Genomic DNA, 26,234 nt, shown 5'->3' with positions numbered 1-26,234 from the left:
GCTTATAACTTTATGAAAAATGGATGAAATTGGATGCATCTGGAAGCAGTCGACGGTAAATTTGGTCCAGTTTTAGGAACTTCCTTGGCCATGCATATTGGCCACTGGACACCGGAGATGTTCCGGATTTTCTGAGGTCATGTCCAAATGTCATTTTTTCTGTCGCTTGTATTTTTGTGTGGTGTAAAGTTAGATAGATGTTTGCAATTTTCCTAGAAACTAGAACTAATAGGAAGTTGAATGCCACCGGACGCATTAAGATTGGTTGTAAATCTTCAGAAATTTGACCATTTCCGTAAAACTGGTTCCGGAAAGCATGGTCAGTCATGTTTGTATTTCCAATCATGTAAATCTTATCCGGAGCTATATCCAAGCGGACACCAACCTTAAAAATGATGTTTCCTGCAGCGTATTCAGAACCATTAGATGCACAGACCACTCTATAGAACGTTCCAGGTGCCCTGGGGGAAGTGGTCAATTAGGAACATATCCGGAACCATATCAATATGGGCATCAAACTTCATTATTTTCAAAGGTTATGCTTTCCGAGGCATTTCCAGCATCACCGGCTGCCATAACCACTTAATAGTAGGTTCCAGGTGCCCCGGGGGATGTGGGGGGGGATGTCCGTTCATCTGTTTAGAATCACATTCTACCATAAACAGTAAGATCCATGTGACTTGGAAAATGGCGAGCATTTTCAGAACCACAAGATATAATAATCACTCTATAGTATATTCCAGGGGCTCCTAGAGATGTGGCCAACTCGAAGCATGACCTCATCCCCCAGGGCCCATGGAACCTACTATACAGTGGTCATATAAATAAGTTGCGCTGTAAATACTTCTATTAGCATCACCTTCGAAAATCTTGATGTTTTTACCCATATTGATGTGTTTTCGGACATGTTTTGAATTGGCCACATCCCCGGGGCACCTGGAATCTACTATAAAGTGGTCATGGCAGCCGGTGGTGCTGGAAATGCTTCGGAAAGCATAACCTTTGAAAATCATGAAGCATCTAACTGTTGATTATAGATGAAACGGAATTCACCATGCAATATTCTTTCCATACACTTCAAAAGGGCGTATCTGCATAGCCTGTCCAAGAATTATTCATTCATATTTGAATGCTATGGACAATTTCCTAAAATCACTATCAGGCGTTAGATTGTTAGATATAATTGTTCGTGTATTGGTTGATAAGTAATAACTAAACATAGCATTGGCCCTTTTCAAATGTCGGTCTAGAATTTTTTTTTATGAAAATATTTTTCAAAATCTAAAACCAGATAAAAAATCAAAAATACATTTGTTTGTATATTCTCTTTGTTTAAACAAGTAAAAATGGCATATTTTTAGTGATTTCTATCATATAAACTTCAAAAGGGCGTAACTCAAAATTCTGTCTAAGGATTTTTTTCAAAATCAGCCCAGAGGTGCAAAACAACGTAAGGAATCAACTGCTGACTGCTGTTTGAATGGTATATTTTATTTGATAATAACGGTAATTGGAGCACCGTGAAAACGTCCAAAGCTTTCTGAATAGCTCCTTTCCCCTCGCGTATTTTCTTTAACGATCGCTTAAAGGTGTCCACAAATCTTTATGCTTGCCCGTTCGATTGTGGGTGATACGGTGCAGTAGTGATGTGGTTGACACCATTCTGTAAGCAGAATTTATCGAACTCAGCGCAAGCGAACTGTGGACCGTTGTCCGCTAACCAGAGTCTCCGGCATTCCAAGACGGGCGAACAAGCTGCGGAGGATGCTGACTGTAGTGGTAGCCGTGGTTGACTTGGTTTTGACTATTTCGACCCACTTTGAATAGGAGTCACCGCTCAGCAGGATTTTTTTTTTGTTTCATTATTAAGGTGAATTTTAGCACATTGACGTATGGCTAGTTCTTCACCTGACTGGGAATGCCAGATGGGCATCCCACGAAAAATGAGTAAAGAAGGATGGTCAGAGGGGCCAGCCTTTGAGCCCAACCATGGGGTCTCACCATTGTGGGTTTTTAACGTAGGACGATAAAAACAACTTAAAAAAGGGGTACGTGCGCCTTTGCTGGAGGCCGACGTCTTCTGCAGCCGAGAAAAAGAGAAAGGATCGTTGGCGTGGTTGCGATTGATGACTTTGTTGTTTGATGGGTCTTATCCCCGAGAACGGAATCTTCCGGGAAGCCCACCGGTCGCGGTGGTGTGAAGATTCTTGCAGATTCATTGAAATGATGGCACGGTTGCGTTAGGAGTTGGGTTGGTTGGATGGGACTTACCCCCGAAGGAGAGGTCTTCAGGGAGCCCACCGATCGTCCAATCCTTGGTATTCTCTGACGTGGATTAAGTTGAGATCAGGTTGTAGAGTCGTCACGTGCGGGAGTAGAGTCTGGCTTCCCGATGGACTTAGTAATCCAGCGTTTTACGTCTGGGGGTGGAACGGAAAGGGTAAAACGGGACATTTGGTGTCCCGTACCAGCTAACAAGTCTACAGCCACATTTCCTTGAATACCGCAATGCTCAGGAACCCAGGTAAAGGTGACTGTCTCTGAAGTATGGGCTCATATACACTGTATCCACGGGTGGGACGGCCGTTCTGACTGCAAGGCTGATAGGACGCTTGCGGAATCGGTGATGATGAGGATTGGAACACTCGCTGGTGAGATGGCTACATAAAAGATGGCCGCTGCTTCAGCAGAGAAAACCGAACACTCAGTTGGAAGGCTTTGACAGAGTGTCAGATCAGCGCCAGAGATGCCGATACCTACTTCACGCTGCGAAAGAGAGCCGTCTGTGTAACGGTGTATATGTTCCGGGTATTTAGGGCGCAGAAGTTCCAGTACGGACGCTCTAAGCACCGTAGAGTCATCGCTACTGCGGAAGGTCTTTTTTATCTGCTCGTCTATGATAGGAGGGGGAAGCTGCCAACTGCTCGCTCCATGCCAGTAGTCACAGGGGGAAGACTTGAATTGGCAACCTCACGGAGGATACGATCTGCTTGATCAAAGAGAGCAACTCTATCGTTTCCAGCTGTTTTTGAAGCGTAAGTAGCCGCCTTGCGGCAGATGGCTGCGTGCACTCGATGACGGAATGGGAAGATACCAGCTCAGCAGGAAGTATTCACCTTCTATCGGCCCGGCGTAGTCTACATGAACGCGCTGCCAGGGAAACATTGACTTTGGCCAGGACAGTGGTGCGGACTTTGGAGGACTCTTGGCTACAGCTGCGCTTCACGTAATTTCCCGTGCACGTAATCCGTGCTCATCAATAAGGTGACCAACGTATTTGACATGCTGTTGGCCAAACGAACATTTCTCCGCTTTGATGGTGAACCCGTACTCTTGAAGTCGACGGAGGACATTTTCGAGATTCCGTTGATGGTCTTCTTCGTCCACACCGCCTACTAACACATCGTCGAGGTAGTCCGACATGCACTTCAGCCCAGCTAGCATGATGTCTACACACTTAAACGATTTCGCCGAGAACCCAACAGCTGATATCTCGGTAATAATTTGACGATTCTCGGTAAAACTTTTACCGAGATCTCGGTAAACGTTTACCGAATCTCGGTAACGTTCGCAAAAAATTCGGATTACCGAAATCTCGGTGAAATAAGTACCGACATTCGGCGTTGAAAATTACCGAATTCTCAGCTGTTGGGTTCTCGGCGAAAAGTTTTACTGAGGTCGGTGAAATAATTTAAGTATGTACTAACTGCTGAAACGCTCCTGGAGCTGCCTTAACCCCCGGAGGAAATCGGTTGTAGCGGTAGAGTCCCCGGTGCGTATTGATTGTCAGTATTTCGCGGGATTCTTCCTCTACCTCGGCCTGTAGGAATGCATCGGAAAGATCGATTTGGCTAAATACCTTGCAGTTGGCCAGTTTTGCGAAGATGTTCCGTGGCAGTGGGAGAGAATACTAATGCGGCTGTAGGCAGATCCTCGCCGCTCCACTCGCCTTCCTCACGACAACTATCGGATTTGCCCACTCCGAGTGCTCGACTGGTGTTATGATTCCAAACTTTTCCAAACTGTCCAACTCTTCATCAACGGTCTTGTACATTGCGTACGCTACTGCTCTCTTCGGCGATCTATCGGCATCGACCAGAAATTGAATTGATCGATGAGATCTAAGCCTAGCAAATTGAGTTGCTGTTTAACGACGTAGAAGCGGACTAGACGTTTTACCCCATTGATGGAAATCGCACATTCACACTCAAACTCCAACTTCAGTGGCTTTCCGGATGCTCTCAAAGCTTCGACCGTCACTACACCAAGAGATTATGCTGATGTCCGATGCCGTATCTAGTTGAAGACTGATCTGCCGATCGTTCACCAGCGCACTCACAAATCTTCTTCTCTTCTTCACGTTCTTCACCACGACACTCTTGGCTTCCATCTTCCTCGGAGAAAATCGCTTGTTCGGAGATCGTGGACTTCTTGCCTTCCTTGCGCTAGAGCAGTATCCGTCTTTGTGACCGACTTGTCTGCACTCCCGACATTGATGCTTCTTGAAGGGACAATCCTTGGAGTAGTGCATGGAAACACAATTCCAACATGGTGAACCTGATCATGTTCCGGTGGTCCCAGGCGAAAATCCCGAAACTGGAGAACGCCGTTCGTATCGAGATGCACGTTTACCGACGTGACGCTTGCTCTTGACTGCTTGCACTACTGCTGAATGTTGCCCTGCCTCAATCATTGCTGTGTCGTGTTTGATGCTGAGGAGACGTTGGCACTCATCCGATATTTACTTCAAGGTGATGTCGGTTCTTTCTTCGATGCTGCTCAGCAATCTAGTCCAAACTTCCGCGTCGCTCTCCGCTTTTAAACCACACACGAATACTAGGCACTTAAACTGTTCCTCGATAAGTTTACCGAGTTCAAACTCAACACACAGTTTGTTGACTCTGCATGCGTACGTTTTGAAATCCTCGGTAGCTTGCTTGGCGACTTGCAAGCACCGATAGCGCCTACTCAGTACATATTCCGGTGTGCCAAACAAGCTTTTTAGTTTGATCACGGTATCGGAAAAGCTTATGTCCTTCGGAAGCTTGGGAAGGAAGGAAGGAAGCTGGTGTAGCGTTCGTTTTCCATTGGTCAAATTTTACGGAGCAATAACCGCTCCTTCGCCTCATCATCCAAACGAACAGCATCCTTAGCAAACAAATCCTCGTAGCGCACAAACCAACCTGCAAATGTGACGTTTGCATCCGGCTCGAATCGGAACTCCTGTATATTACTTGCAAGCAAGTCCAATATCTGCTCCGGATTTGGCGCTGTTCAGTGGTGCATCGAAGACAGCATCGTTTGAGAGAATGCTTGCTGTTGCTGTTGGAGCTTGGAAGAATTGAAAACATTGTCCAACGAATTCGTTCGATGATGGGTTTTGTTGCTGCTGTTGCAAGGTTGGAGGCTGCGAAAACTGCTGGAATCGAGGCGGTACTTGTTAATGAAACGGAGGGCGGAGAATCGAATTCGACGGCTGCTGCTGCGGTGGTGCAAATGCTGGTGAGTGTTGATGTTGTCCTGCCTGATCTTGTTGCAGTTCATTCGTCGCAATCGATGGTGGATGCAAACGATCACCCCCGGACGGCGAATTGTTATCGAGCGAACACTACTCTAAATTCCGCCTACAACGTATTATCCCAAATCAGCTTCCGTCGTCTATCACTAAGAGCAAACGAGTTCGTAGGAAGCTATCAAGCCGGTTTCGAGGACGGCCACTAAACGACGAACCAGATATTTACAGTACGGCAAATCCACCAGAAAAGCCAAGAATACCAGGTCCCAACGCATCACCTGTCCATTGATATTAAAGCGGCATACAACAGTATCAACTGCTATGAAGGATCATGGACGAGAACAGCTTTCACGGGAAGCTTAAAAGACTGATTAGAGAGACGATGGACAGTATGCAGAACTACGTAAAGATTTCGGGCGAAAACTCCAGTTCGTTCGAATCTCGCCGGGGACTAAGACAAGGAAGGTGATGGACTTTCGTGTCTGTTGTTCAACATTGCACTAGAGGATGTCATGCAGAGAGCCGGACGGAACAGCCGAGGCACGATTTTTACAAGGTCCAGTCAATTTGTTTGTTTTGCTGATGACATGGATATTATCGAAAAATATTTAAAGCGGTGGCAGTTATATGCTACACCCGCCTGGAGCGCGAGGAGATAGGAGTGGTGGTGAATGCGTCGAAAACAAAATATATGCTAGTGGATGAAGCCGAGGATGGAAGGAGGCAGTTGCGTAGAATTGTTGGAACCTTTTTATTGTAATAACAATTTTATACCAATAAATGATGATGGTGGTGGCTCTGCCTCAACTTACCTTAATCTTAAATGCTCGCTTGAATCCAGATGCAAAGAATCCACCGAATGGTCCGATAACAGAGCTGAAGATGCTCAGTGATAGCGAATGCAGCATAAACGGATAGATGGTGATTGACCTGTATGATCCAAACTGAAAAAAAGTAAACCATTGTATTCTCAGTGATTCTGTGATAAGTGGATAATTTAATTGAAACTGTGTTAATCGCCAGTTTCTAATTAAGATCGCATTACAATTGATATTTCATGGTTCACATGATTTATAAATATTTGCCCTATATTCGAAAACACTGTATGTCGAATCTATACACAAAGCAAGTTTGTTCAGTACTTACTTGGAAATACATACTACTCATTTACAAACATTAATGTTTTCAAGATATAAAAGTGTTTAAAGCGAATAACTTTAAAAACTTACGACTTATTCAAAAAACACTTACCAGAGGGAAGCTGTATTCCTGTGGCTGAAAGATATAGCTTGGTTCGCACTTGATCATCATGCTGCTTGTGGACTCGCTATATTGTATCGGACACACGAAGAACTGGTAATGACAAAGCCAGTAGGAAAAGATCAATCCAAAAATCACTGTTGCGAATCCACCTCCGATGAAGCCCTCCCAGGTCTTCTTCGGACTAAGCTTAATCAGCGGTGTCCGGCCGAAGAAGAACCCAAACATGTACGCCATCACGTCGTTGCAGACGATCATCGAAACGGGCACGATGAACCAAATCAGTCCTTCGAAAATGTTCTGAATAATCAAGTAACTCTGGGTGACCACAATCAACAGAGCCACGTGGGTCCATGCAAAAAGACTGAATTGTTTCATGTAGTATTTCTTGACCAACGACAGCACGAACCATACGAATCCAATGCAATACAAGCAGAACGACAGGAAGCGATGATACTTGACCAAGAACCGAAGGGCGTCCTGCAATAAATGTTGAATTTAATAATCGCTCAAACCACTATACCACGTTAACCGTGCAGTTCCTTACAATTTGATTAACAGCAACTCCAAAGTAGTCAACCAGATTCTCGCCGTAGAAGAAATAGTTGGAAGTGATAAGGAAGTACCAGGACAAACTGCGGAACCACGGAAGGCCATGGATCCGGTAGACAGAGTAGCCTATGTTGATGATTTCTTCGAAACATTTGACCTGCACCAAGAGGGCCTGTAAAAGAAAACGAAAAGAAGCGTTGCATTAATCAACCGTTGTGTATAGTAGTTATGAGATGTGTCAGCCAATGCATTCAATTATACAAAGTAAAAACACCTGTTAAAATGTCTGAACCGCTACGACAAATGAAATGTAATATGTTGTTAAATTCTTAATTTACTTTCACCAAATTAGGATGATATTGTTTTTTTAACACAGAATTCCTTCACTCTCGTGTATTCCCCCCTTCCAAACATACAAAAGTGTTTTGTCCATATCTCTGTGATTAAACGTCCAATTGAAGCTCTCTATAGCGCATTCGAAAAACAATAAGTTATTCTTACTTTGTAGATATTTTTCCAAAAGCATTTTTTTTTAGTTTGTACAGGAACTCATTTTCTACTAAAAGTTGTGACATTTTATAAAAAAAAACACTGCAAAAAATGTCTAATTTTCTAAGCATTGGATTGATCAAAAATTTAAATCAATGTGTCATTAGAATCGAAATCTTCTTTTCTTTGAAGCGCACTCACGAAAGGTTTGCGGAAAAATCTGAAAACTATTCAAATTTAATGAAATAATTATTCCAGTCATCGTGCAAATGATGGGTTCACCTGAGCCGCACGCAAATCATTTTGTCAATATATTTGCCATTTTTTACCGATTTTAAATGTTCATAGCTTTTACAAACGCAAATAATGACGCGTACATAATTAGTTTGGAATTTTGTAGCATTTCCGTTAATTAATCTTCGAGCTGTTATTCAACTAACCTATAAGTAGATGAAAAAAAACGAATTTAGTACTATACCATTTAATTCCACTAGAGTTTGTATCCTTTGACAGATACGTGTATTTCGACCTCAACTGTAAGGCCGTCTTCAGTGTCGTGTACTAGACTCGACGAAGTCAAGTCAAATTTTAAGTGCTGTAGAAGATCTCGTATGCGTTAACACTTAGCGCAGTACTGTCGTCGGCAAAGTACTCAATACGATCTACCTTCAGGAGTTGAGCATCATATTGTAAGTTTAGAACTATGCCGTAAGGGGTGCTTTTTCGAACTTGCACTAAATGAACCTTGAGGGATAAGAACCTTCGGAACACAGGATATTTCTAGATCCTGAAGTCTTGGGAAAAATTGTTTACCACTTAGAAAGATTGCGTCTTCGTTGAAGTTGTTCAGTAGTTCACGGACTATCATTATTTTAAAGAAGAGAGTCAAGTCTTCCCAAGTAACATTGATAGCTGAATAATAGCTTTTACAGTTAAAATGCAGTTTATACAGCCCCTATTATTTAGATACCAATGTACTAAGGTTTGCCACCAGGTGACACTACCAAGCATGAAACTTTCACCTTGCCGATATCTCACGTTTCTGATCACTTAGATCCTAAATCTCGAATTTTTCATTGCAAATAAAGATTGGCGCTGAAATACTGAACAACTTTGCGAAGACGTCATTTTTCTTAAATTGGATGCCGGGAAATCTTTAAAACAAAAGTTTCATGCTTGCTAGCGCCGTATGGAGGAATAAAATAAATCTACTGTACCGAATTAAAACAGCACTATACTTACATAAGAACTTTTCAAAAGTTGCGCCGTCAAATGACAAAATTTCTAACTTCTTGGCAATATAATGACAAATCTTAAGCTACTGAACAACTTTGCCAAAAACTTCGTGGTCTGGATCCTTTAAACAAAAGTTTCACTCACTAAAGCCGCCCGACGCACAGTGGCACGCCACTGGTCGGACAAAACCTCAAATGCGTCCCAAATTGCTTGAAAATGATAACCTATTTCCTTCGATATCCGATATCATCCCGTTGAAAATAAATGTCAAAATGAAAATTTGATTTTCTTGCAAATTATCCAATCAAATAAAATGGCTAGTACAATTTGAAATTTGATTGAAATACAAAAAAATACATAAACGAAAACTAGAGATAAACATTTAACTTCTTTTAAGTAATTTCAGTTGAATTTTGAACGAGTTTTGGAACAGGATGTAGATAAAATAGGTAAATTATAACAGGGTAGAAGCACCGGTTTTGGCCATACGCCAGTTGTAGCCATAGTGGATTATACACCGTTTTACATAGCCAATCAGCATGAAACCTTTTGAGTGCAGTAGAGCACATTCATATGACAAAGCTACATTCATTTACTTGTCCAAATTGATTCAAAACATAAGAAAAACAATTAATTTTCTTTATAATTTTAACTCCCATACACCTAATTTGGCCAGGGCACTTCTAATTTGGCCACTCTCATGAGAAATCAATGCAATTGGCCAATTTAGGAACCGAAGTTAAATCTCTGGCCGAAACTGGTTCCGTTGGCCTATATTGACCAACGAAATTTTCAAAGCGAAAAAATGGTTTTGGCTCAGTTTTGATATTATACACATGTAATATGGATTGAAAGGTTGCATTTGACATATTTGTTGTATAAATACGGCTTCCCATTCAGTTTTTATTGACATTTTCTCTTATGCTGGCCAAAACCGGTGCTTTAACCCTACAACATAAAAATAAATTTTCACCTCTAGGGGCAAAGAGGGGCAAGAAAAACAATTTTACGTTTGAAAGTATGGATCACCCAGACAACCAGAAATCGCATGAAAGTTCACGTTACAACTCGTTTATTCATACTAATTACATCAAACCCGCAAAACACCGTGTATAAACTCGTCAGTTTGATAAGTTTCCTCGCATAAAACACTTCTTTTCTGAGTTCTTTTATACATTTTGTTTCGTCTCGTACACTCGTACAAAGTGAGTCGCATCAATCCGTAGCAGCTGTCAAATCAACATTTGTTATCATAAGTTAAGTCGCATAAGATCACAGATTGGTTCGGTAGAATATTTATACACTCGCATTGTATGTTATTATTCATCACATAATATATGCACGCATATCGCCTCCACTTTTGTACGTAGAAGGCCTTTTCGCGACATCTTATAAGTGAAATTTTGCACATATAAAGCCTCCAGGTGATTTCGTTATACGTGCATTTTGGTTGTCTGGGCATTTGCTGCTTAATAGTAGGTGACTCAGTTTCACAAAACACTTCACATAAAACGGACGAAGTTTTGAAAATTGATCATAATTTTTAAGACAGATTTTCAAGAACATTTTTTGTTACAAGCAAAAACCTATTGTTGTAAAAAAAGATTGTCATCAAATCTATGGCTTAAGAATATTTTCAAATGAAGCATATGAGCTCAAATCGGTTATAATTTCGCTGAGATACAACTGTTTGAAATGTGATAGGTAAACAAGAGTTGAAACCTATAAAAAATATTAAAAAACTAGTAGTCCCGGCAAACTTCGTCTTGCCATCAAGGTTGTAGAATACGCTATGGAACGTCCCATACAAAATGACAGTTCCGTCCACTCTCGTTTTTCAGGCTTTCCCGGTGAATATCCTGGGATTTTTATACACACAAACACGTCGGAACCCTTGACGAACAACGATAGATAGATGATTTTTAGAACATAAAATTTTGAGGTTTTGTCCGGCTATGCGCCACCGTGCGACGGTAAAATTTCGATTTATATGGCTTAAACAATGATATCCCATGGCTTTCTTAAAAAGTTTGCCAAAAATTTAAGTAGTATCCTGAGATATTTGCAAAACAAAAGTTGTATGCTCACACGCGCCACCTGATGGCAAAATCTCGAAGCTCTTGACTAGAATAATGATAGCCCTTTAGTTACTGAACTTTTTTTTTTCTGAAAACGCCATATTTTTAAGTGGCCATGCTTATGAGATGTCTGCAAAATAAAAGTATCATCTCTTATTAATTTATTCGAATCCTCTGAGTAGAATCTCATTAGAGAAACTTAAAAGTAGATGGAGTACCGTGTACCTTTTAATTCCGTTCCTAAATGCTAATCTTTAACAGATACGTGTATTTCGACTACCACTTGGAGTCTTCTTCAGTGACAGCTACTCGTTCATGCTGACTAGTACCGTGTGGTGGCAAAATCTCAAATCGCTTGACTAAAATAATTATAGTTCTTGAACTAGCCGAAGACGTCAGCTAAGTGTTTAGGATCTTGAGATATTTGCAAGATATCGACGATAACGCACGATCGATGATGATCGCAAAATCTCGAAACTATTGGCTTAAATAATGATATCCCTTTAGCTACTGAAAAACTTTGCCAAAGATGCCATCTTTCTAATTGTTCAGGATCCTGCGATATCCGCAAAACAAAATATTTATGTTCACTTGCGCCACCTGGGGACAAAATCTGGAAATTCACTGCTCAAACAATGACAGATAGTCCTTGACTTACTAAACAACTTCCTCGAAAACGCCTGTTTGCTAAGTAGTCAAGTTCTTGAGATATCCATAACAAAGCTTCAAGCACATTAGCGCCACCTAATGGCACAATTTCGAATCTCTTGGCTTTTATAATGATAGCGCTTGAGTTGCTCGCTATCACTATCAAAGTTTAAAATTTGCTGATTTGTACAGCCCGACTGTGATACATTTCGGATCATTCTATATCACATCAATATCACGCTGTCTACTCCATCAGCAGTGCATTGATGGCGATAGACTATGGATATCACTGATGGGTTGAGTTTTGCCTTGAATTGAGCAACTAAAACGGCAATTCATCGGTACGATATTTTTGGCAGTGTTCCAGAAGGATTAAAACTATGTGTTAGTCACTGGAAAACGTCAATAGCTTAACCACGTAGTCATTTTGCTGTGATTATGATGTAGAGGTCGATGTCGCATAAGACCTGATGGGTGTAAAATCAAAATGACATTGATAGCTCGTAAGTGATATTGATAGTTTTAGTAGATCAGTCATCAGCTGATATGACTGATTGAGCAACTCTGCGCTAGAGTTGTTGAACAACTTTGCCAAAGAAGCAGTAGTCAGGATCCTGAGATATCATAAAAACAAAATTTCGAAGCCCACTAGCGCGCCGCCTGGTGACAGAATCCGGCATCCCAATAACCCAAATCCCCAACGCATGTTAGCCCTTTATCTACTGAACAACTTTGCTTAACATCATGGTTACTTTCAAGATATTTATCATTTATAGAAACGGTCGGTAATCTGAATTTCGTAGCAAAGTAGTTGTAAAAAGAACCATCGTAAAAAAAAAGTCGTAAAAAGAGGTTGGAGTGTATTATAATTCACAAATTTGCTAACCACTAAATTGACTGTTATTATACGAGAAGAACTTATTTAGCAATTATTTTGTAAAAAAATCTGTATATAAATCAATAAAAATGGAATGGTGTCTATATGCTATGAAACGGTTCGAGGACGGGTCAACGAATCGACATAATTCTTTCACAATTTGGATTCTACAAGAGATTCAACGTGTTTGTAAGTTCAAACATTGGTGAAAACCAATCGGAAAAGGGAACAAATCATGACGCAATACACTGACATTTTGTAAGCGAGTTTTACATGGCCTACTTCACAGCTTACTGCTTGGCAAAACAATGTTTGCCGGGAAAACTTATTTTGTATTTCTTCTCTTTTATTTTATTAAAGAGATTAACAGCCCTGAGCTGATTTGTTTCCTTAATTTTTTTGTTATTGCCTTTCTTCTATATTTTTGTTATTGGTTTGTTACTACAATGAACAAATAAGATGATATTTGTCTTATATGTTGCACAAACTGAGGTATTATTTTTGTTATTTGTTTTCACTCTCAGTATAGTGCAATATTTTGGAATCACTAGAACTTATTTCAAACACTAAAATTCTGTAAAATCTAATACCTATGTACTGAATTATTTTTTACCCATGAACTTTTAAAATCGGTAAAAAATGGCAGAGAAATTGACAAAAATTATTTGCATGCGCCACAGGTGACCCCAAACTATTGAATGATATATACATTATACTGAGGTGTGAACCCAAATATTTGCACTTTAACTGTATTAATGATTTCGAATATTTTCTAGATTTTTCCGCCAAAATTTTTAAAGAGCTTTTCAAAGATTATGAGGGTACAGTTCTAATGCCGTAACGGTTGAAAATTTTAGTCAATCCAATGCTGCACACTTAGATTTTTTTCACGAGCTCGGCTGTGCGAATCTCGGTTTCCTGATTTTAACCGAGACTCAGCTAACAAATTGTCCGGTTGCTTAGCAACGAAGCACGAATTACTGATACTCAGCTTTTATTTGCTGAGATCCCAGGAAATTTGTTTGCCGACTACTCGGCTGTGCGGATCTCGGTTAAAATTAGCCGAGATTCGGCATTCTAAATTAAGTGTGTGAGAAAATTAGACATGTTTTATCGGTGCAATTATTGAAAAATGTCGCAACATCAAATAAAAAAAAAATCAAAAATTGTTTTTGTCAAAATACCTAAGAAGTAAGATTAACCCATTGGTTTTCGTCTGAGCCATTGAGAGTTCCAATTAGTCGGGGAATGTCCGAGATATGGATAAAACTCCTTTGTATAACTAACTCAATGGTCTCTTCAATATTTATTTTTGTTTATTTTTATTTCTCTTTTAATTTGTATTTCTTTTTTTTATTGAAATACTTAGTTTAACAAATTATGTACTCGGTAATTAATAGTATCAATACTTAATTGCTTCACTGTATCTAACGTTCACTCTCTCATAGATACAGCGATAACTCGCTAATTGAAATATTTACGAAAAAAAACTACCATTTCAATAAAAAACTATGCTGTGCGTCACATCAAAACTTATATCTAATGTTAACATTTTTCAATGTGATGTATTTTAAATTTGTTCAATGGAAATATGACTGCTTTTTGCTAATTGAATTGCAACACGTTGAAATGAACGAACCGATACCCAAGCTGAATTGTAACAAGCGAATGTTCATCTTAGGTTTTTGACTTTAATTCAAAGTAAAATGAATACCAAGCAAACACCTTCTAAGTATCGCCAACACAAACGTCCCATTCACCGTAGAGTTCATTCAATCTTACCACTATGCATCAATACAGCTCTATTCACGTTTAAATCAACTAGTCTTTCAAGCATGTGATATAATACAAAACTGTTGTACTCGTGGGCCAAGGCATATCGCATTCAATGGTGTGTCTGCTCGTTGAATACCACTACACAACAGACTCTGGTTGCATGTTTCGTGCTGAATCTCCTTTCGCCTACATCGTCGTATCGTGGTGGTGAATGAAAACATTCAATATGCAGCACCAGCACTCATGCCAATATCCACAAGGCACAGACCAGTTAATAAGTAGATACATATACAACACATTTCGTTATAGCATGGTTCCTACAGATGTTTATTGCTTGTTTCGCTTTTTGTTTTCCGTTCGTTTGCTGCTGTTGCTTCTGCTGCTGCGTTCAACACTTACTATTGAGAGATTCAACCACGCATTCGAACATTCAAAACTCGAAAGTCATGTAAGCTGCGGGTGTACCTACTTAGCTCTGCTGCAGGAACTAAGTAAGAGTTTCATTCAGTCATCCGACCAGTCAGTCAGTAAGGCGATCTCATTTGGCTCTCCAGCCAGAAATAGTTCAGATTTAAAACCTTTGCCCAATTGTGTGTCATAAATGATCAAATCAATCGCAGTTCGCAAACTAGTGGGTGTTCTGCGCTGAACAAGGTGGGCTTCACTCTGACCAGTCCACACAGTGGACAAAGAAACAACGAACGCAAATTGGCTTATGATCAGGAAGTGTTCAGTCCTACAACATTCGCAAAAGTGCAATCTTCAAGGTTTCTTCTACAGTGGACGACAGTGTGCAAATACTACAATCCTCGAGTATACGCATATATCACCACGAAGGAAAGTGGCAATTGTATCATCTAATTAGAATCGGTTCTACTCGGCTCATACAGTGACCAGTGGCGATACGTTTATAGGTACAAGTTCGACAGGGAGCGAAGATGTCTCTTCGGGCTATACAGAAACGGGACAGGAACAAATTATCATCTACCCAGCAGAAGCAGAATCACTTTATCAACAAAAGTCGAAGCTTCGGCGGAGGGCCAACAGGCATCGTCGTCAGTGGCAGTGGCAGCAGTAACATCAATAGTGTTGGTGCTAGCGCTACTGGTGGCCATCACCATAATAGTCATCGCCATCATCATCACCAGCCTAGTAGTAAAAATGAAAAGTGGAGAAATTCAAGCACCGTCAGCATATCGTCGTCTTCTGCAGTACTAACTCCCAAGAAACGCTCTGTTTCCTATCCGAGTTTACAGAAACGCCAAACCCACCCATCGTCATCGCTACGGTTCACCAAGTCCGAAAGTGATCTCCACAACGGTGTCCAATCCCCCGGAGGGATTGCGACGAGTGACGCAGTGGATACGAACAACTTGTACCTAGGTGCCAAATCCGAGGTTTGCCTGCGGACTTTGGCGGTCAAAAGCACCCATCAGCCTCCGGCACCGTTTCGGCAGGGCAGCGTGATGGCCAGTAGTGGCAGTGGACAGCGCCATAGAATGTACGAAAGTAGCCGGAGGCCATCGGAATTCAACGGTGGCGACTTGGGCAGGGCCGAAAAGTACGCAGAAATCAGCAGTAATAACAATGTCGCCGTTCGAATACCGATCATCGGCTATGAGGTCATGGAAGAGAGAGCAAGATTCACGGTAAGTGCCTGTTTTGTTATGGTGTAAAGATGGCAGAGGGTACTTATTAGGCACTTGTATGTAGCTAGTGATAATGGAGGGTGTGATAGAGCTGCTACAGAAATAGCCATAGTTGTGGCATCTTATGAAGATGAATTCGTGATGGAATGTTTGCGTGATTTAGACAAACATACGATCAGTTCAGCACGCAATGCAAATTACTATGTGATCTCCTGATGTCGATAGATTTGAAGAAAGTTGTATGCATGCATAATGTGAATGTAATCTCAATGATAAGCAATCAAAATAAATCTCGAAGAGATGAACAATGAATGAGATTGAAAATTTAGATCAATCTTAAACACAATATTTGATTTCCTATACAAAATGATAAATCTTAGATTACAAGATCCAATGTTATAAATGAAAACTCCCATTATCCAGAATTTAACTTGAATTTTGTAATCCTTTTGATTTACGATCTGAAAGGCATTCAAATGCAACCCTTTCAGCAAACTGTTGCATCATAAAGATGCCATTCACTGCTCGTCTAACATCAATTCAGAATGCTTGTTTCTGTGAAAAATCTCATCACTGCTTATCCTGAGAGTAACGCCTTATACAGTAACATCTGGTTCATACCAATACGTCCTCACTGGGACAGAGCCTGCTTCTCAGCTTAATGTTCAATGAGCACTTCCAGAGTTAATTAACTGAGAGCTTTCTTTGCCAAAGTTGCCATTTTCGTATTCGTATATGGTGTGGCAGGTACAATAATACTATATGCCCAGGGAAATCAAGGAAATTTCCAATACGAAAAGATCCTGGACCGACCGGGAATCAAACCCAAATACCTTCAGCATGGCTTTTCTTTGTAGCCGCGGATTCTAACCACTTGGCTAAGGAAGGCCCAGAAAGTGTCATCTATTAGTCAAAACTATGGAATAATGGAAAAACATAGAATAAGTGGCTAAAATTCATCCAATTCCATTCCACATGCAACTTGCACTCTTCAACTCCTCTATTACATCAATAAGATGTATTGGAGTGCTTCTAGCGCTTTTTATAATGAAAACACATAAAACTTATATCTCTTCTATTTTTGCAATTACTCTAAATTTTAAAATAGTTTTAGTCTCTCTTAAAGTTAGATTTTCTATGACGCTTTTATTTAAGCAATTTAAAAAGGCGTTATTCTCAAGCTTTTATTGATGATTTATTTAAAATTATCTATGATTACCTTGTTATATTTTTGGTAGCTTTATTCTCTTCGCCTTGGATGATTTTCAAAAACATATTGTGCTCAACATGGGCTCCAGCGTATAAACGCATTTTACCTTCAAATTTCTGAAGATTTGGTCCACAAAAACCCGTTATGACGAAGAGCACAAATCGGCCGAAAATAAGTAAGTTCCCCAAATTGCCTCAGAGATCTAATTTCTTGTTGGTAGCTTACGACATCTGGAAATAATACACCATTAATATTGTACGTAAAATGGGGTAACATAGATAGTTTTTAAAATAAATTCTGATTATTTCTGCATTCTCTTTCAAGGTGACACATGTTGGAATCCCAACATGACTAGCACAATGGTGCCCCTACTCAAAATCGTGAGTAGGCACTAACCTTCTGAAATAATGAACGTACTAAATCAATCTTCTCATTTTAAACTTTCTGCTAGTGCACAGAGCTAAAATAGAATTTGCACTGTAGTTTGATGTTTCTTTTTGTGTCTTCAATGTTTTGGTGCATTATTGAGTTTTGATTCCAAGCTGTTTCACTTTTATTTTGTACTAGTAGTCCCGGCAAGCTTCGTCTTGCCATCAAGTAGGCTGCTGAAAAACGTCATGGACGTCCCAAACAATACAGGCAGTTCCGTTTTTATACGCACAAACACGTCGGAACACTTCAGGATCATATCTATATGATAAATTTCAAAATCCAATAGCCCGTTCTCAAGTTATTTCGTGACATACAAACACCACTCCATTTTTATTTATATAGAAGTTTATATAGATTTGGATAGATCATTTTGAATGCGCCTTTTATTTTTCATTTAATCGAGTCAATTTTCAGTTTTGGGTTTTGATAACGTATATATAAACACATTGAAATCCAAAACAAAACAACTTATAGACGTAATTACAGTTACAACTGGACAGGAGAAAGTTGATAGAGAACGTGAAGTCAGAATTTATGCATTAAGGTGCATAATCTATAAAATAAATAACCTACAAAAGAGTTTTAAGTTAAAATAAACATGAAAAACACCTTTATAAGTCTATAATAATTTGTAAATAGTACCTTGTTTACGCAACAAGTTGCAAAATGATGATTTTAACTGAAATCAGTTACGTAATGACTCACGACGCTGCATAAGTCAGTGCAGGAAAATATGCCGTTTCAAAACAATCTGGTGTGATGAAAAACAAACTTTTACGATGAGAAATTGCAAAATTGTTATTCATGACTTTTTCACCATTCGACTGTTCTTGGCAATCAAGTTTGAATCGTTAAATTTGCAGTATTTTTTCTATCAAAACACTCCATTGACTTTTATCAGCTGCTCTGTTGGCTTTATCTTGGTATAATTTCCAACAATAAGCCAACAATTTCAAATTTGTAATCCATTGAAGTAAATAAATAAAGCGAAAAATGCGGTAAGGCTGGTGCCAATAATAGTCATACTCACAACAGAAGTTTGAAGTATTGTAACATTGTTTCAAAACACGTTTAGACAATTATGTCTAAGTGAATTTATATTTACAATTTATTCAATGAGATAAAATTTTACGTATAACCTCTCTCGGAAACAACATAATTTACAGCTTCGGTACCTATAGGCAACCAAAATGAAAAATTTTCTAATAAAACACACCAATGAAGCGTTCAGATTCGAACCTCATCGTAAAAAGTTAGTATGGAAATTCGATGAAACATCTTTAATGCATAAACAGCTTGTACAAATTAAGGTTTTTGCTAGAAATGAGTCTCGTTTATGGAATATATCCATTTAAGGGGAAGATGAATCGAAGCCAAAGTTCAAATTTTCAAGAGCATTGATCTGAAGAACCAAACATCCGTTTGAGCTGAAAACCTAATCGATTGGTCACCATCTGCTAGTGACCAATCGATTAAGTTTTCATGCATAAACAGCTTGTACAAATTAAGGTTTTTGCTAGAAATGAGTCTCGTTTATGGAATATATCCATTTAAGGGGAAGATGAATCGAAGCCAAAGTTCAAATTTTCAAGAGCATTGATCTGAAGAACCAAACATCCGTTTGAGCTGAAAACCTAATCGATTGGTCACCATCTGCTAGCTTAAACGGATGTTTGGTTCTCCAGATCCGTGCTCTTGAAAATTACAAGTTTGGCTTCGATTCATCTTCACCTTAAAACTAGTTATAGAGGCTATAAATTTTTCCAGCATGAGTCGTACATTCTCCCAACGATGTTTGCCGTGTTCGCCGTGTTACGAAGAGTCGCGTACAACATTTTTTACTGTTACAATAATTGTTGTTATACATAGTTTGATTGCTTCTAGAAGCATCAGTCCTTTTTAACTCAGAATCCCCAGAATTTCAGGAAAATGCGCTCCAAGTTTTCGGAATAACGAAATATATGCATTATTTGCCGTAATTTTCAAACCTTTCTATTCTATGAAACATTTGTACCAAAATTGCATAAAAAAGAACAGAGCTCTTGGAGCCCTTAGCTTATCATAACAGGGCCAAAATATCGATTTTTGTTTCTTCAAATGGCAAAAGATCGAATTTGATGAGTCTGACGTTCATGCTCCCTGAAATTGTTCTTGTATTTTTTAAATGAGGTATAATTCGACCATAACTTATGGATTTATAAAAATAACATTTCAACCATTCAGTATATGCCCGAAGATTCGTTTGACCAGACCAAAGACAAATTGAAGACCTCCATGTCCCTTGCAATTGCCCAAAATTTTATGGCTCATAAGATAATCTACAATGCCGTGGAAAGTGTCCTGCGATCTGTCAAACTTGGGTACCTTTTGCACTACCGAGGGACCAAATGCAGTACCCAATCTGAGCCTGAGTGGGACGGACCTGACCAGACTCTTTAAATTCAACTAGACCTCATTTACTTTGCATTTACTAAAATCTTCTATCTATCTATCTATATAAATAAAAATTGAATGGTGTTTGTATGTCACGAAATGGCTTAATAACAGGCTACCGGATTTTGAAAATTCTCCCATAGTTATGATCCTGAAGTGCTCCGATATGTTTGTGTGTATAAAAATCTCAGGATATTCACCGGAAAAGTTGTAAATAAAAACAAGAGTCAACGGAACTAAAATTTTGTTTAGAACGTTTCATGGCATTTTTCAATAGACTACTTGATGGCAAGACGAAGTTTTCCGGGACCGCTAGTATTTAACAAATATTCTAATAAACAACCACCCCAAAAAACAAAGTGATTCTGTCCATATTTTACATTACACGTCCAATTGGAACTCTCTATGGCTTTTTCGAAAGGCAATTAGTTAATCTGATCATGATTTTAGTTTTAAACTTTTCCAATGCAGCTTTATGCATTCAAAAAATAGTAAGCAGGATCAAGTTTCAGTGTTTTTACAAGGAAGCAGGATGTAATATTTTTAGCCAATAGGGCAATTCGCCTAATGTTGAACGGCTAAAAACGTCGCCTATTGTTGAACAGTCCGTGTATTCCTTATGGTATGTTCAACAATTACCGAGCATTTTAACCGTTCAACAATTGGCGAATTACCTTACGTCATATTCATGTTGGATTCCGATAAAAGTACTGAATGAAGATAATTAAGATTGACTTAAGTTCAATTGTTTATACATACTTATAAGGCGATAATTGAGTAGGACACTATCAAAGGGGTAAACACTTATTGTTGCAATTCATGGATTTTAAATGAGCTTTGAGGTTTTTGTTTAAATATTTCATTCAGACCTCAAATTTCATATTTCCGAAATTTGTAAAGAGTAATTCTAAGCATCCTTTACTATGGTTCCTATGGTTTTTTTCTCAGCATTGTGGAATTTTTCGTCCCTCAAAAAAGAATTTATTAACTCTTTTAAATAAACTTTTTACCACGTCTTCACATGTTTCTAAAAAGACACAGAAAAATATTCACAAAATTCGCTGATTCCTTCAGATGAACATCCTAGATTCCAAAGATGTGCAGATCTCGGAATTTCAGACAGAATTGACGCATCTTCCAATAATCGAAAGCTGTCCCGGCCACGTCTTAAGGTCCAAGTAAAATTGGAGCAAATAAAAAAAGTGAATAGACTCAGCTGTTCTATTTTTAGGTGTGTGTTTCTACTTTTTTCCAACTTGTCGTTTGTTTTTGAGAAAAGTTGCTTTTTGGTCTTAAGGCTCCTCCCCTTGGTTATGCAACCTTGCCGCGATGGGAGGGCACAATCCATTAGCCCATTAGATGGAGACCAAAGGCGTACCCTGTAGCGGTGGTATCACATTTTGGCATTTTTGCTTAAAGCCGTGTCATAGTCTGTATATTGCATAGATGCACTAATATCTCGGATGTAATCCAGCGTTGTTGATAGCATTGATGCCCATTTCAAATAATTAATCTATTCGAAGTGGCCATTAATACTAATGGCAGATCGCTGTTTTCGACGACCACAATCTCTAGTACTCTGGATATGCATCCTAGAGATTTGGTGTCTTCGACAAAGTATGGTAGGTAGGGCAAGGTGGTTTCTGAACAGTATACCAGGCTGAAACGTGAAGCAGATCGGGTTGGATTGAAAGTAAATACGTGGAAACGAAATATCTGCTGGCTGGAGGAACCGAGCGCGATAGAGCTCGCATTGGCAGACGCGGATGAGTTCGAGGTGGTGGACGAATTTGTCTACCTCGGATCATTGATAACGTCGGATAACAACTGCAGCAGTGAAATTCGAAGACGTATCATTGCCCGGAAGTCGTGCTTACTACGGACTCCACAAGACCTTGCGGTCTGGTAAACTTCACTTCCGTACTAAGTGCACCATGTACAAGACGCCAATAAGACCGGTAGTCCTCTAAGCAGTGTTGCATTTGAACGCGTTCAGTTTGCGTTCCAGTTCAAATTTTTGAACGAGGGATCAGGTAGGCTTGAGCATTGATCAGTTCAAAATTTTGAACCCAAGGGAGCCGAAAAATGAACGCGAAAGGAAAATTGCTTTCATAGCAGATTTAAAACATGTTTAAAAGCAGAAAGACTTGCAAAAGATGTCATGGAACACTTGAGGTTCATAACATTGTGCGTGATATGAATTGAATATTGTGTAAAGTAGTGTTTTAAGGTGTTGTGCTTCACTGTGCATTTTCAAGTGAACGGGCGTCATAATTTTGCACGCAAGTTCACTGTTTGCTGCGTTCTCGTTCAAATTTAGAACGCGTTCAGTTCACTTCTGGCTCGCGTTCAGTTTGAAATGCATCACTGCCTCTAAGGGCATGAGACGTGGACAATGCTCGAAGAGGACCTGCAAGCGAACGACGTGTGCTTAGGACGATCTTCGGCGGAGTATGTGAGAACGGCGTATGGAGGAGAAGAATGAACCACAAGCTTGCGCAACTCTACGGTGAACCCAGTATCCAGAAAGTCGCCAAAGCTGGAAGGGTACGATGGGCGGAACACGTTGTGAGAATGCCGGACAACAATCACGCAAAAATGGTGTTCACCTCAAATCCGGCCGGTACAAGACGAAGGGGAGCGCAACGAGCTAGGTGGTTTGACCAAGTGGAGCAGGATCTTGGAAGTGTGGGGCAATCGAGAAATTGGAGGATAGCAGCCATGGACCGAGTTAGTTGGCGTAACATTGTGGCACAGGTCATGTCTTGAAGGACGTAGAGCCAGCAAAAGTAAAGTAAAAGTAATACAAAGTAATTTGGAATAATTTGTACTACATTTTGACTCCTTCGGATTTGATCTAGATAAGTTAAAACTGATCTCGATCAGTTTGCATATACAAATTAGGACATACAGTATCATATTAAAACAATATTAAATATGAACTCTTGCGCGAGGTATACTGCCGTGAATCGCAAGTCATTCGCATCTGTAAAAAGTAGGCATTGAGAAAATGGGCTGCGAAGTTTTCAAACTCGTTTTCCAATATTCAAAAAATTCCAGAGGATTAGAACTTGTTTCAATCTTAATGAAACTTTCACAACATGCTTTTCACAACGATATTTTTCGAGAAAAATATAAAGATGATCAAAACAAGTTACATTTTTGTGTTCCACGGTGCGAAAATCTGTAGTGGGACTGATATGCGGTTACTTTTCATTATGGGACAATTTGACTTGCTGTTTTTTCCTATTTTTTTTTTCCGAACAAATCATATTATTTCATTAGTGCAACTGAAAGAGTATTGGAAGAGATGTTGAAAACTGAACTCAACTCAATTTTGAGGAAAATGCAGATGGGACTGACTTGTGATTCACGGCAGTATACGCAGATTTAAAAAATTCCACAGGATTGGAAAATGTTCAAATCTTAATGAAACTTTCACAATTTGCTTTTCACTACGATATCTTTCCGAGGAAAATAAAAAGATGATCAAAACAAGATTCATTTTTGTGTTACACTATGCGGAAATCTGTAGTGAGACTGATATGCGATTACTTTTCATTATGGGACAATTTGACTTGATGTTTTTTCCTAGTTTTTCCGAACAAATGATATTATCTCATTAATGCAGCTGAAAGAGCATTAAAAGATATGTTGAAAACTGAACTCAACTCAATTTTGACGAAGATGCTGATGGGACTGACTTGCGATTCACGGCAGTATAAGTATCCTCGACATGGTCATACAGTTTAGATTTCTAATAACTTCTAAACTTTCATAACACTATTTCGTCACGTCAAAATTAAACGATCGCCAACAACATGAGATCATTATATTCATTAAGAAACTTAAAATGAATTATTTTCATTGGGCTTTTTAATTTTCTGATAACCGTAACCTAACTATTTTCCTTCTGATTATTTCCCATCACATCCCCCAATGAAGATATTCAAGCTGCGCATCGAAAACAGCATCTCCCACACTTGTTGGTTGGTATTACGGCGCTATACCGACTTTGTGCGACTCAATAACAAACTACGAACATTCTTCCCGCACTGTACGCTGATACTACCGCGGAAGAAATGGTTCGGCGACAACTTCAGCAGCGGTTTCATCGACAATCGGATACAGGGCTTGCAGACCTTCATCAACACTATCCTGGGCGATGAGGCCATGCGAACCTGCCCGGTAGTGCGGGAGTTCTTCTGTCTCGATGAACCACCATCCTACTCGGAAAGCATGGAAGAATCTAGAGTGAGACGGTATATTTTATTAATTTTGGCCCATGAATGACCGGCATGTTTCCAATACCATTTCAGATAATTTTTGAAGCCCAAGAAGAAACCATATCTCATCTGAAGCAACAGCTCCAGACCAAAGATGAACTGATTTCAGCCCTCCAGGCAAAACTTGCCCACGAAATGAGTAGAAATAAGGTGCTAAGTAACGTTTTACGGTAAGTTGCGTGATTAAATTGTGAAATGCAATCATCCAAAAACGTTTTTTTTTTCTTTTTAGAAATAGCTTTGAGGACTGCCCCAAATGTGCTAAGCAGATAGGTAATCATCTGAAAGAGTCCGCCATTAAGTAGGATTGTTCTAGTATAGCTACTGCTTTTCTATGGCAAGCATTGTAGAAACCATGTTTATGAACTCGACTGTATTTATACATATTTTCTTTGTTTTATACTTGATTAAAATTTAAGAGCATGTTTATATTGTAAAAGCACACAAATCAAAACACCAGGAATGCCTTAAATTGATGAAATATCAGCAGAAATGACGGTACATTCTATCAAAAAGCAGCCAGTTCAACAGACTGAATGTTGAATGGAATGCTAAAATTAATTACGATATTAAAAGCTACTATTTACCATTATTTAGTTTCAAAGAAATATAGTCTCTGCTTCTGTTTAACAAATCGTCTGACTAGGTAGACGAATAAATCAAAACGATCCGAAATCAACCATAAGGGGTCGTCCATTAATTAGGTAACGGTTTATGGGGGGAGGGGGGGTTTGAGATTTCTTACGCGCCATACAAATTATTTTTAATTTTCATACAAAAAATCTTACTATGGGGGGAGGGGGGGTCAAAAAACCGCCAAAATTGTCTTACGTAATCAATGAATCGCCCCTAAGTCATAGATACCCAAGCAATCAAAAATTCAGATTAAAGGGCATGCTATAGTTTGAGCAGCTCACTTTTTAAGTAATTAATTGAACTTCAGTTCACATAAATTTCATTGAATTAGAATTATGTTTACCATAATGCAAGGAAAAAGTTCGGTTCGAACTTGTCCTGAACTTTCTAGTTGTTGATGAGTGCATGATTTCCTTTTTTGTGAATCAAGTTCTGTTAGTTGTTCTCTTCTTCTTCTTTTTCTTGGCATTACGTCCTCAATGGGACAGAGCTTGCTTCTCAGCTTAGCGTTCAATTTAGCACTTCCCCAGTTATTAACTGAGAGCTTCCTTTGCCAGAGTTGCCATTTTCGCATTCGTATATCGAGTGGCAAGTACGATGATACTCTATGCCCAGGGAAGGCAAGGAAATGTACATAACGAAACGATCCTGGATAAGCCGGGAGTCGAACTCAGACACCTTCAGCGTGGCTTTGCTTTGTAGCCGCGGACTCTTACCACTTTGACACTAGAGCGGGTCCAGATCACGTGGGGAGCATACGGGAGCGTGCCCCGCTCAATTGTCACAATTCTTAGGGCCGAGTGAATTTAGTACACCGGTGGATTTGACCATAGTTGTAAACGGAATGCTCAGCTGTTCAGTAGACTGGGTTCAAATCCCACATGCCGAAGCTCTTTCTGTAATGGAAATGTTCCCGACTTTCCAAGGCATAGATAATTCTTGTGCTTGCCAGATGACTGTATCGAAAAAAAAATAACAACAAATCGACATTTCTGGCAAACTTTCAAAGTCGAGTACACGACACTGAATACGGCCTTACAGTTGAGGTCGACATATGAGTATTTGTCACAGGATACAAACTTTAGTGGAATTAAATGGTACAGTACTAAATTCGTTTTTTTTTCTACTTAAACTTTCAAAATTATGTATAGTTTGAG

At 39.4% G+C, this 26,234-nt stretch overlaps 2 protein-coding genes across 7 annotated transcripts in view; one reads left to right on the top strand and one right to left on the bottom strand.

Annotated features, from left to right (window-relative positions):
* LOC5573011 (phosphatidate cytidylyltransferase, photoreceptor-specific) overlaps positions 1-26,234 on the bottom strand; it is a 61,780-nt gene that overhangs the window by 5,195 nt on the left and 30,351 nt on the right. For all 6 annotated transcript variants that reach the window (XM_021843558.1, XM_021843560.1, XM_021843561.1 and 3 more), the window contains 3 exons: positions 7,323-7,499; positions 6,767-7,255; positions 6,328-6,459 (listed from right to left, as the gene is read on the bottom strand). In XM_021843558.1, the coding sequence (XP_021699250.1) occupies positions 6,328-6,459; positions 6,767-7,255; positions 7,323-7,499 (798 nt within the window). The remainder of the gene's footprint in view (positions 1-6,327; positions 6,460-6,766; positions 7,256-7,322; positions 7,500-26,234) is intronic.
* On the top strand, positions 14,725-25,075 carry LOC5573012 (sorting nexin-16). The gene is made up of 4 exons (XM_001654289.2): positions 14,725-16,080; positions 24,101-24,409; positions 24,475-24,611; positions 24,674-25,075. The coding sequence occupies exons 1-4, from the start codon at positions 15,370-15,372 to the stop codon at positions 24,744-24,746; spliced, it is 1,230 nt and encodes a 409-aa protein (XP_001654339.2). The 5' UTR covers positions 14,725-15,369; the 3' UTR covers positions 24,747-25,075.

This window comes from Aedes aegypti, chromosome 2 (genome assembly GCF_002204515.2).
Source record: "Aedes aegypti strain LVP_AGWG chromosome 2, AaegL5.0 Primary Assembly, whole genome shotgun sequence".
Taxonomy (NCBI): Eukaryota; Metazoa; Arthropoda; class Insecta; order Diptera; family Culicidae; genus Aedes; species Aedes aegypti.
Note: the sequence above shows the minus strand (reverse complement) of the source record. Positions and strands in the feature narration are given on the sequence as shown.

Coding starts and splice junctions, on each gene's coding strand:
- LOC5573012 (XM_001654289.2), top strand. CDS start 15,370: ATGTCTCTTCGGGCTATACAGAAACGGGACAGGAACAAATTATCATCT. Junction 16,081..24,100: donor AAGAGAGAGCAAGATTCACG/GTAAGTGCCTGT, acceptor CCCCCAATGAAG/ATATTCAAGCTGCGCATCGA. Junction 24,410..24,474: donor AAAGCATGGAAGAATCTAGA/GTGAGACGGTAT, acceptor ATACCATTTCAG/ATAATTTTTGAAGCCCAAGA.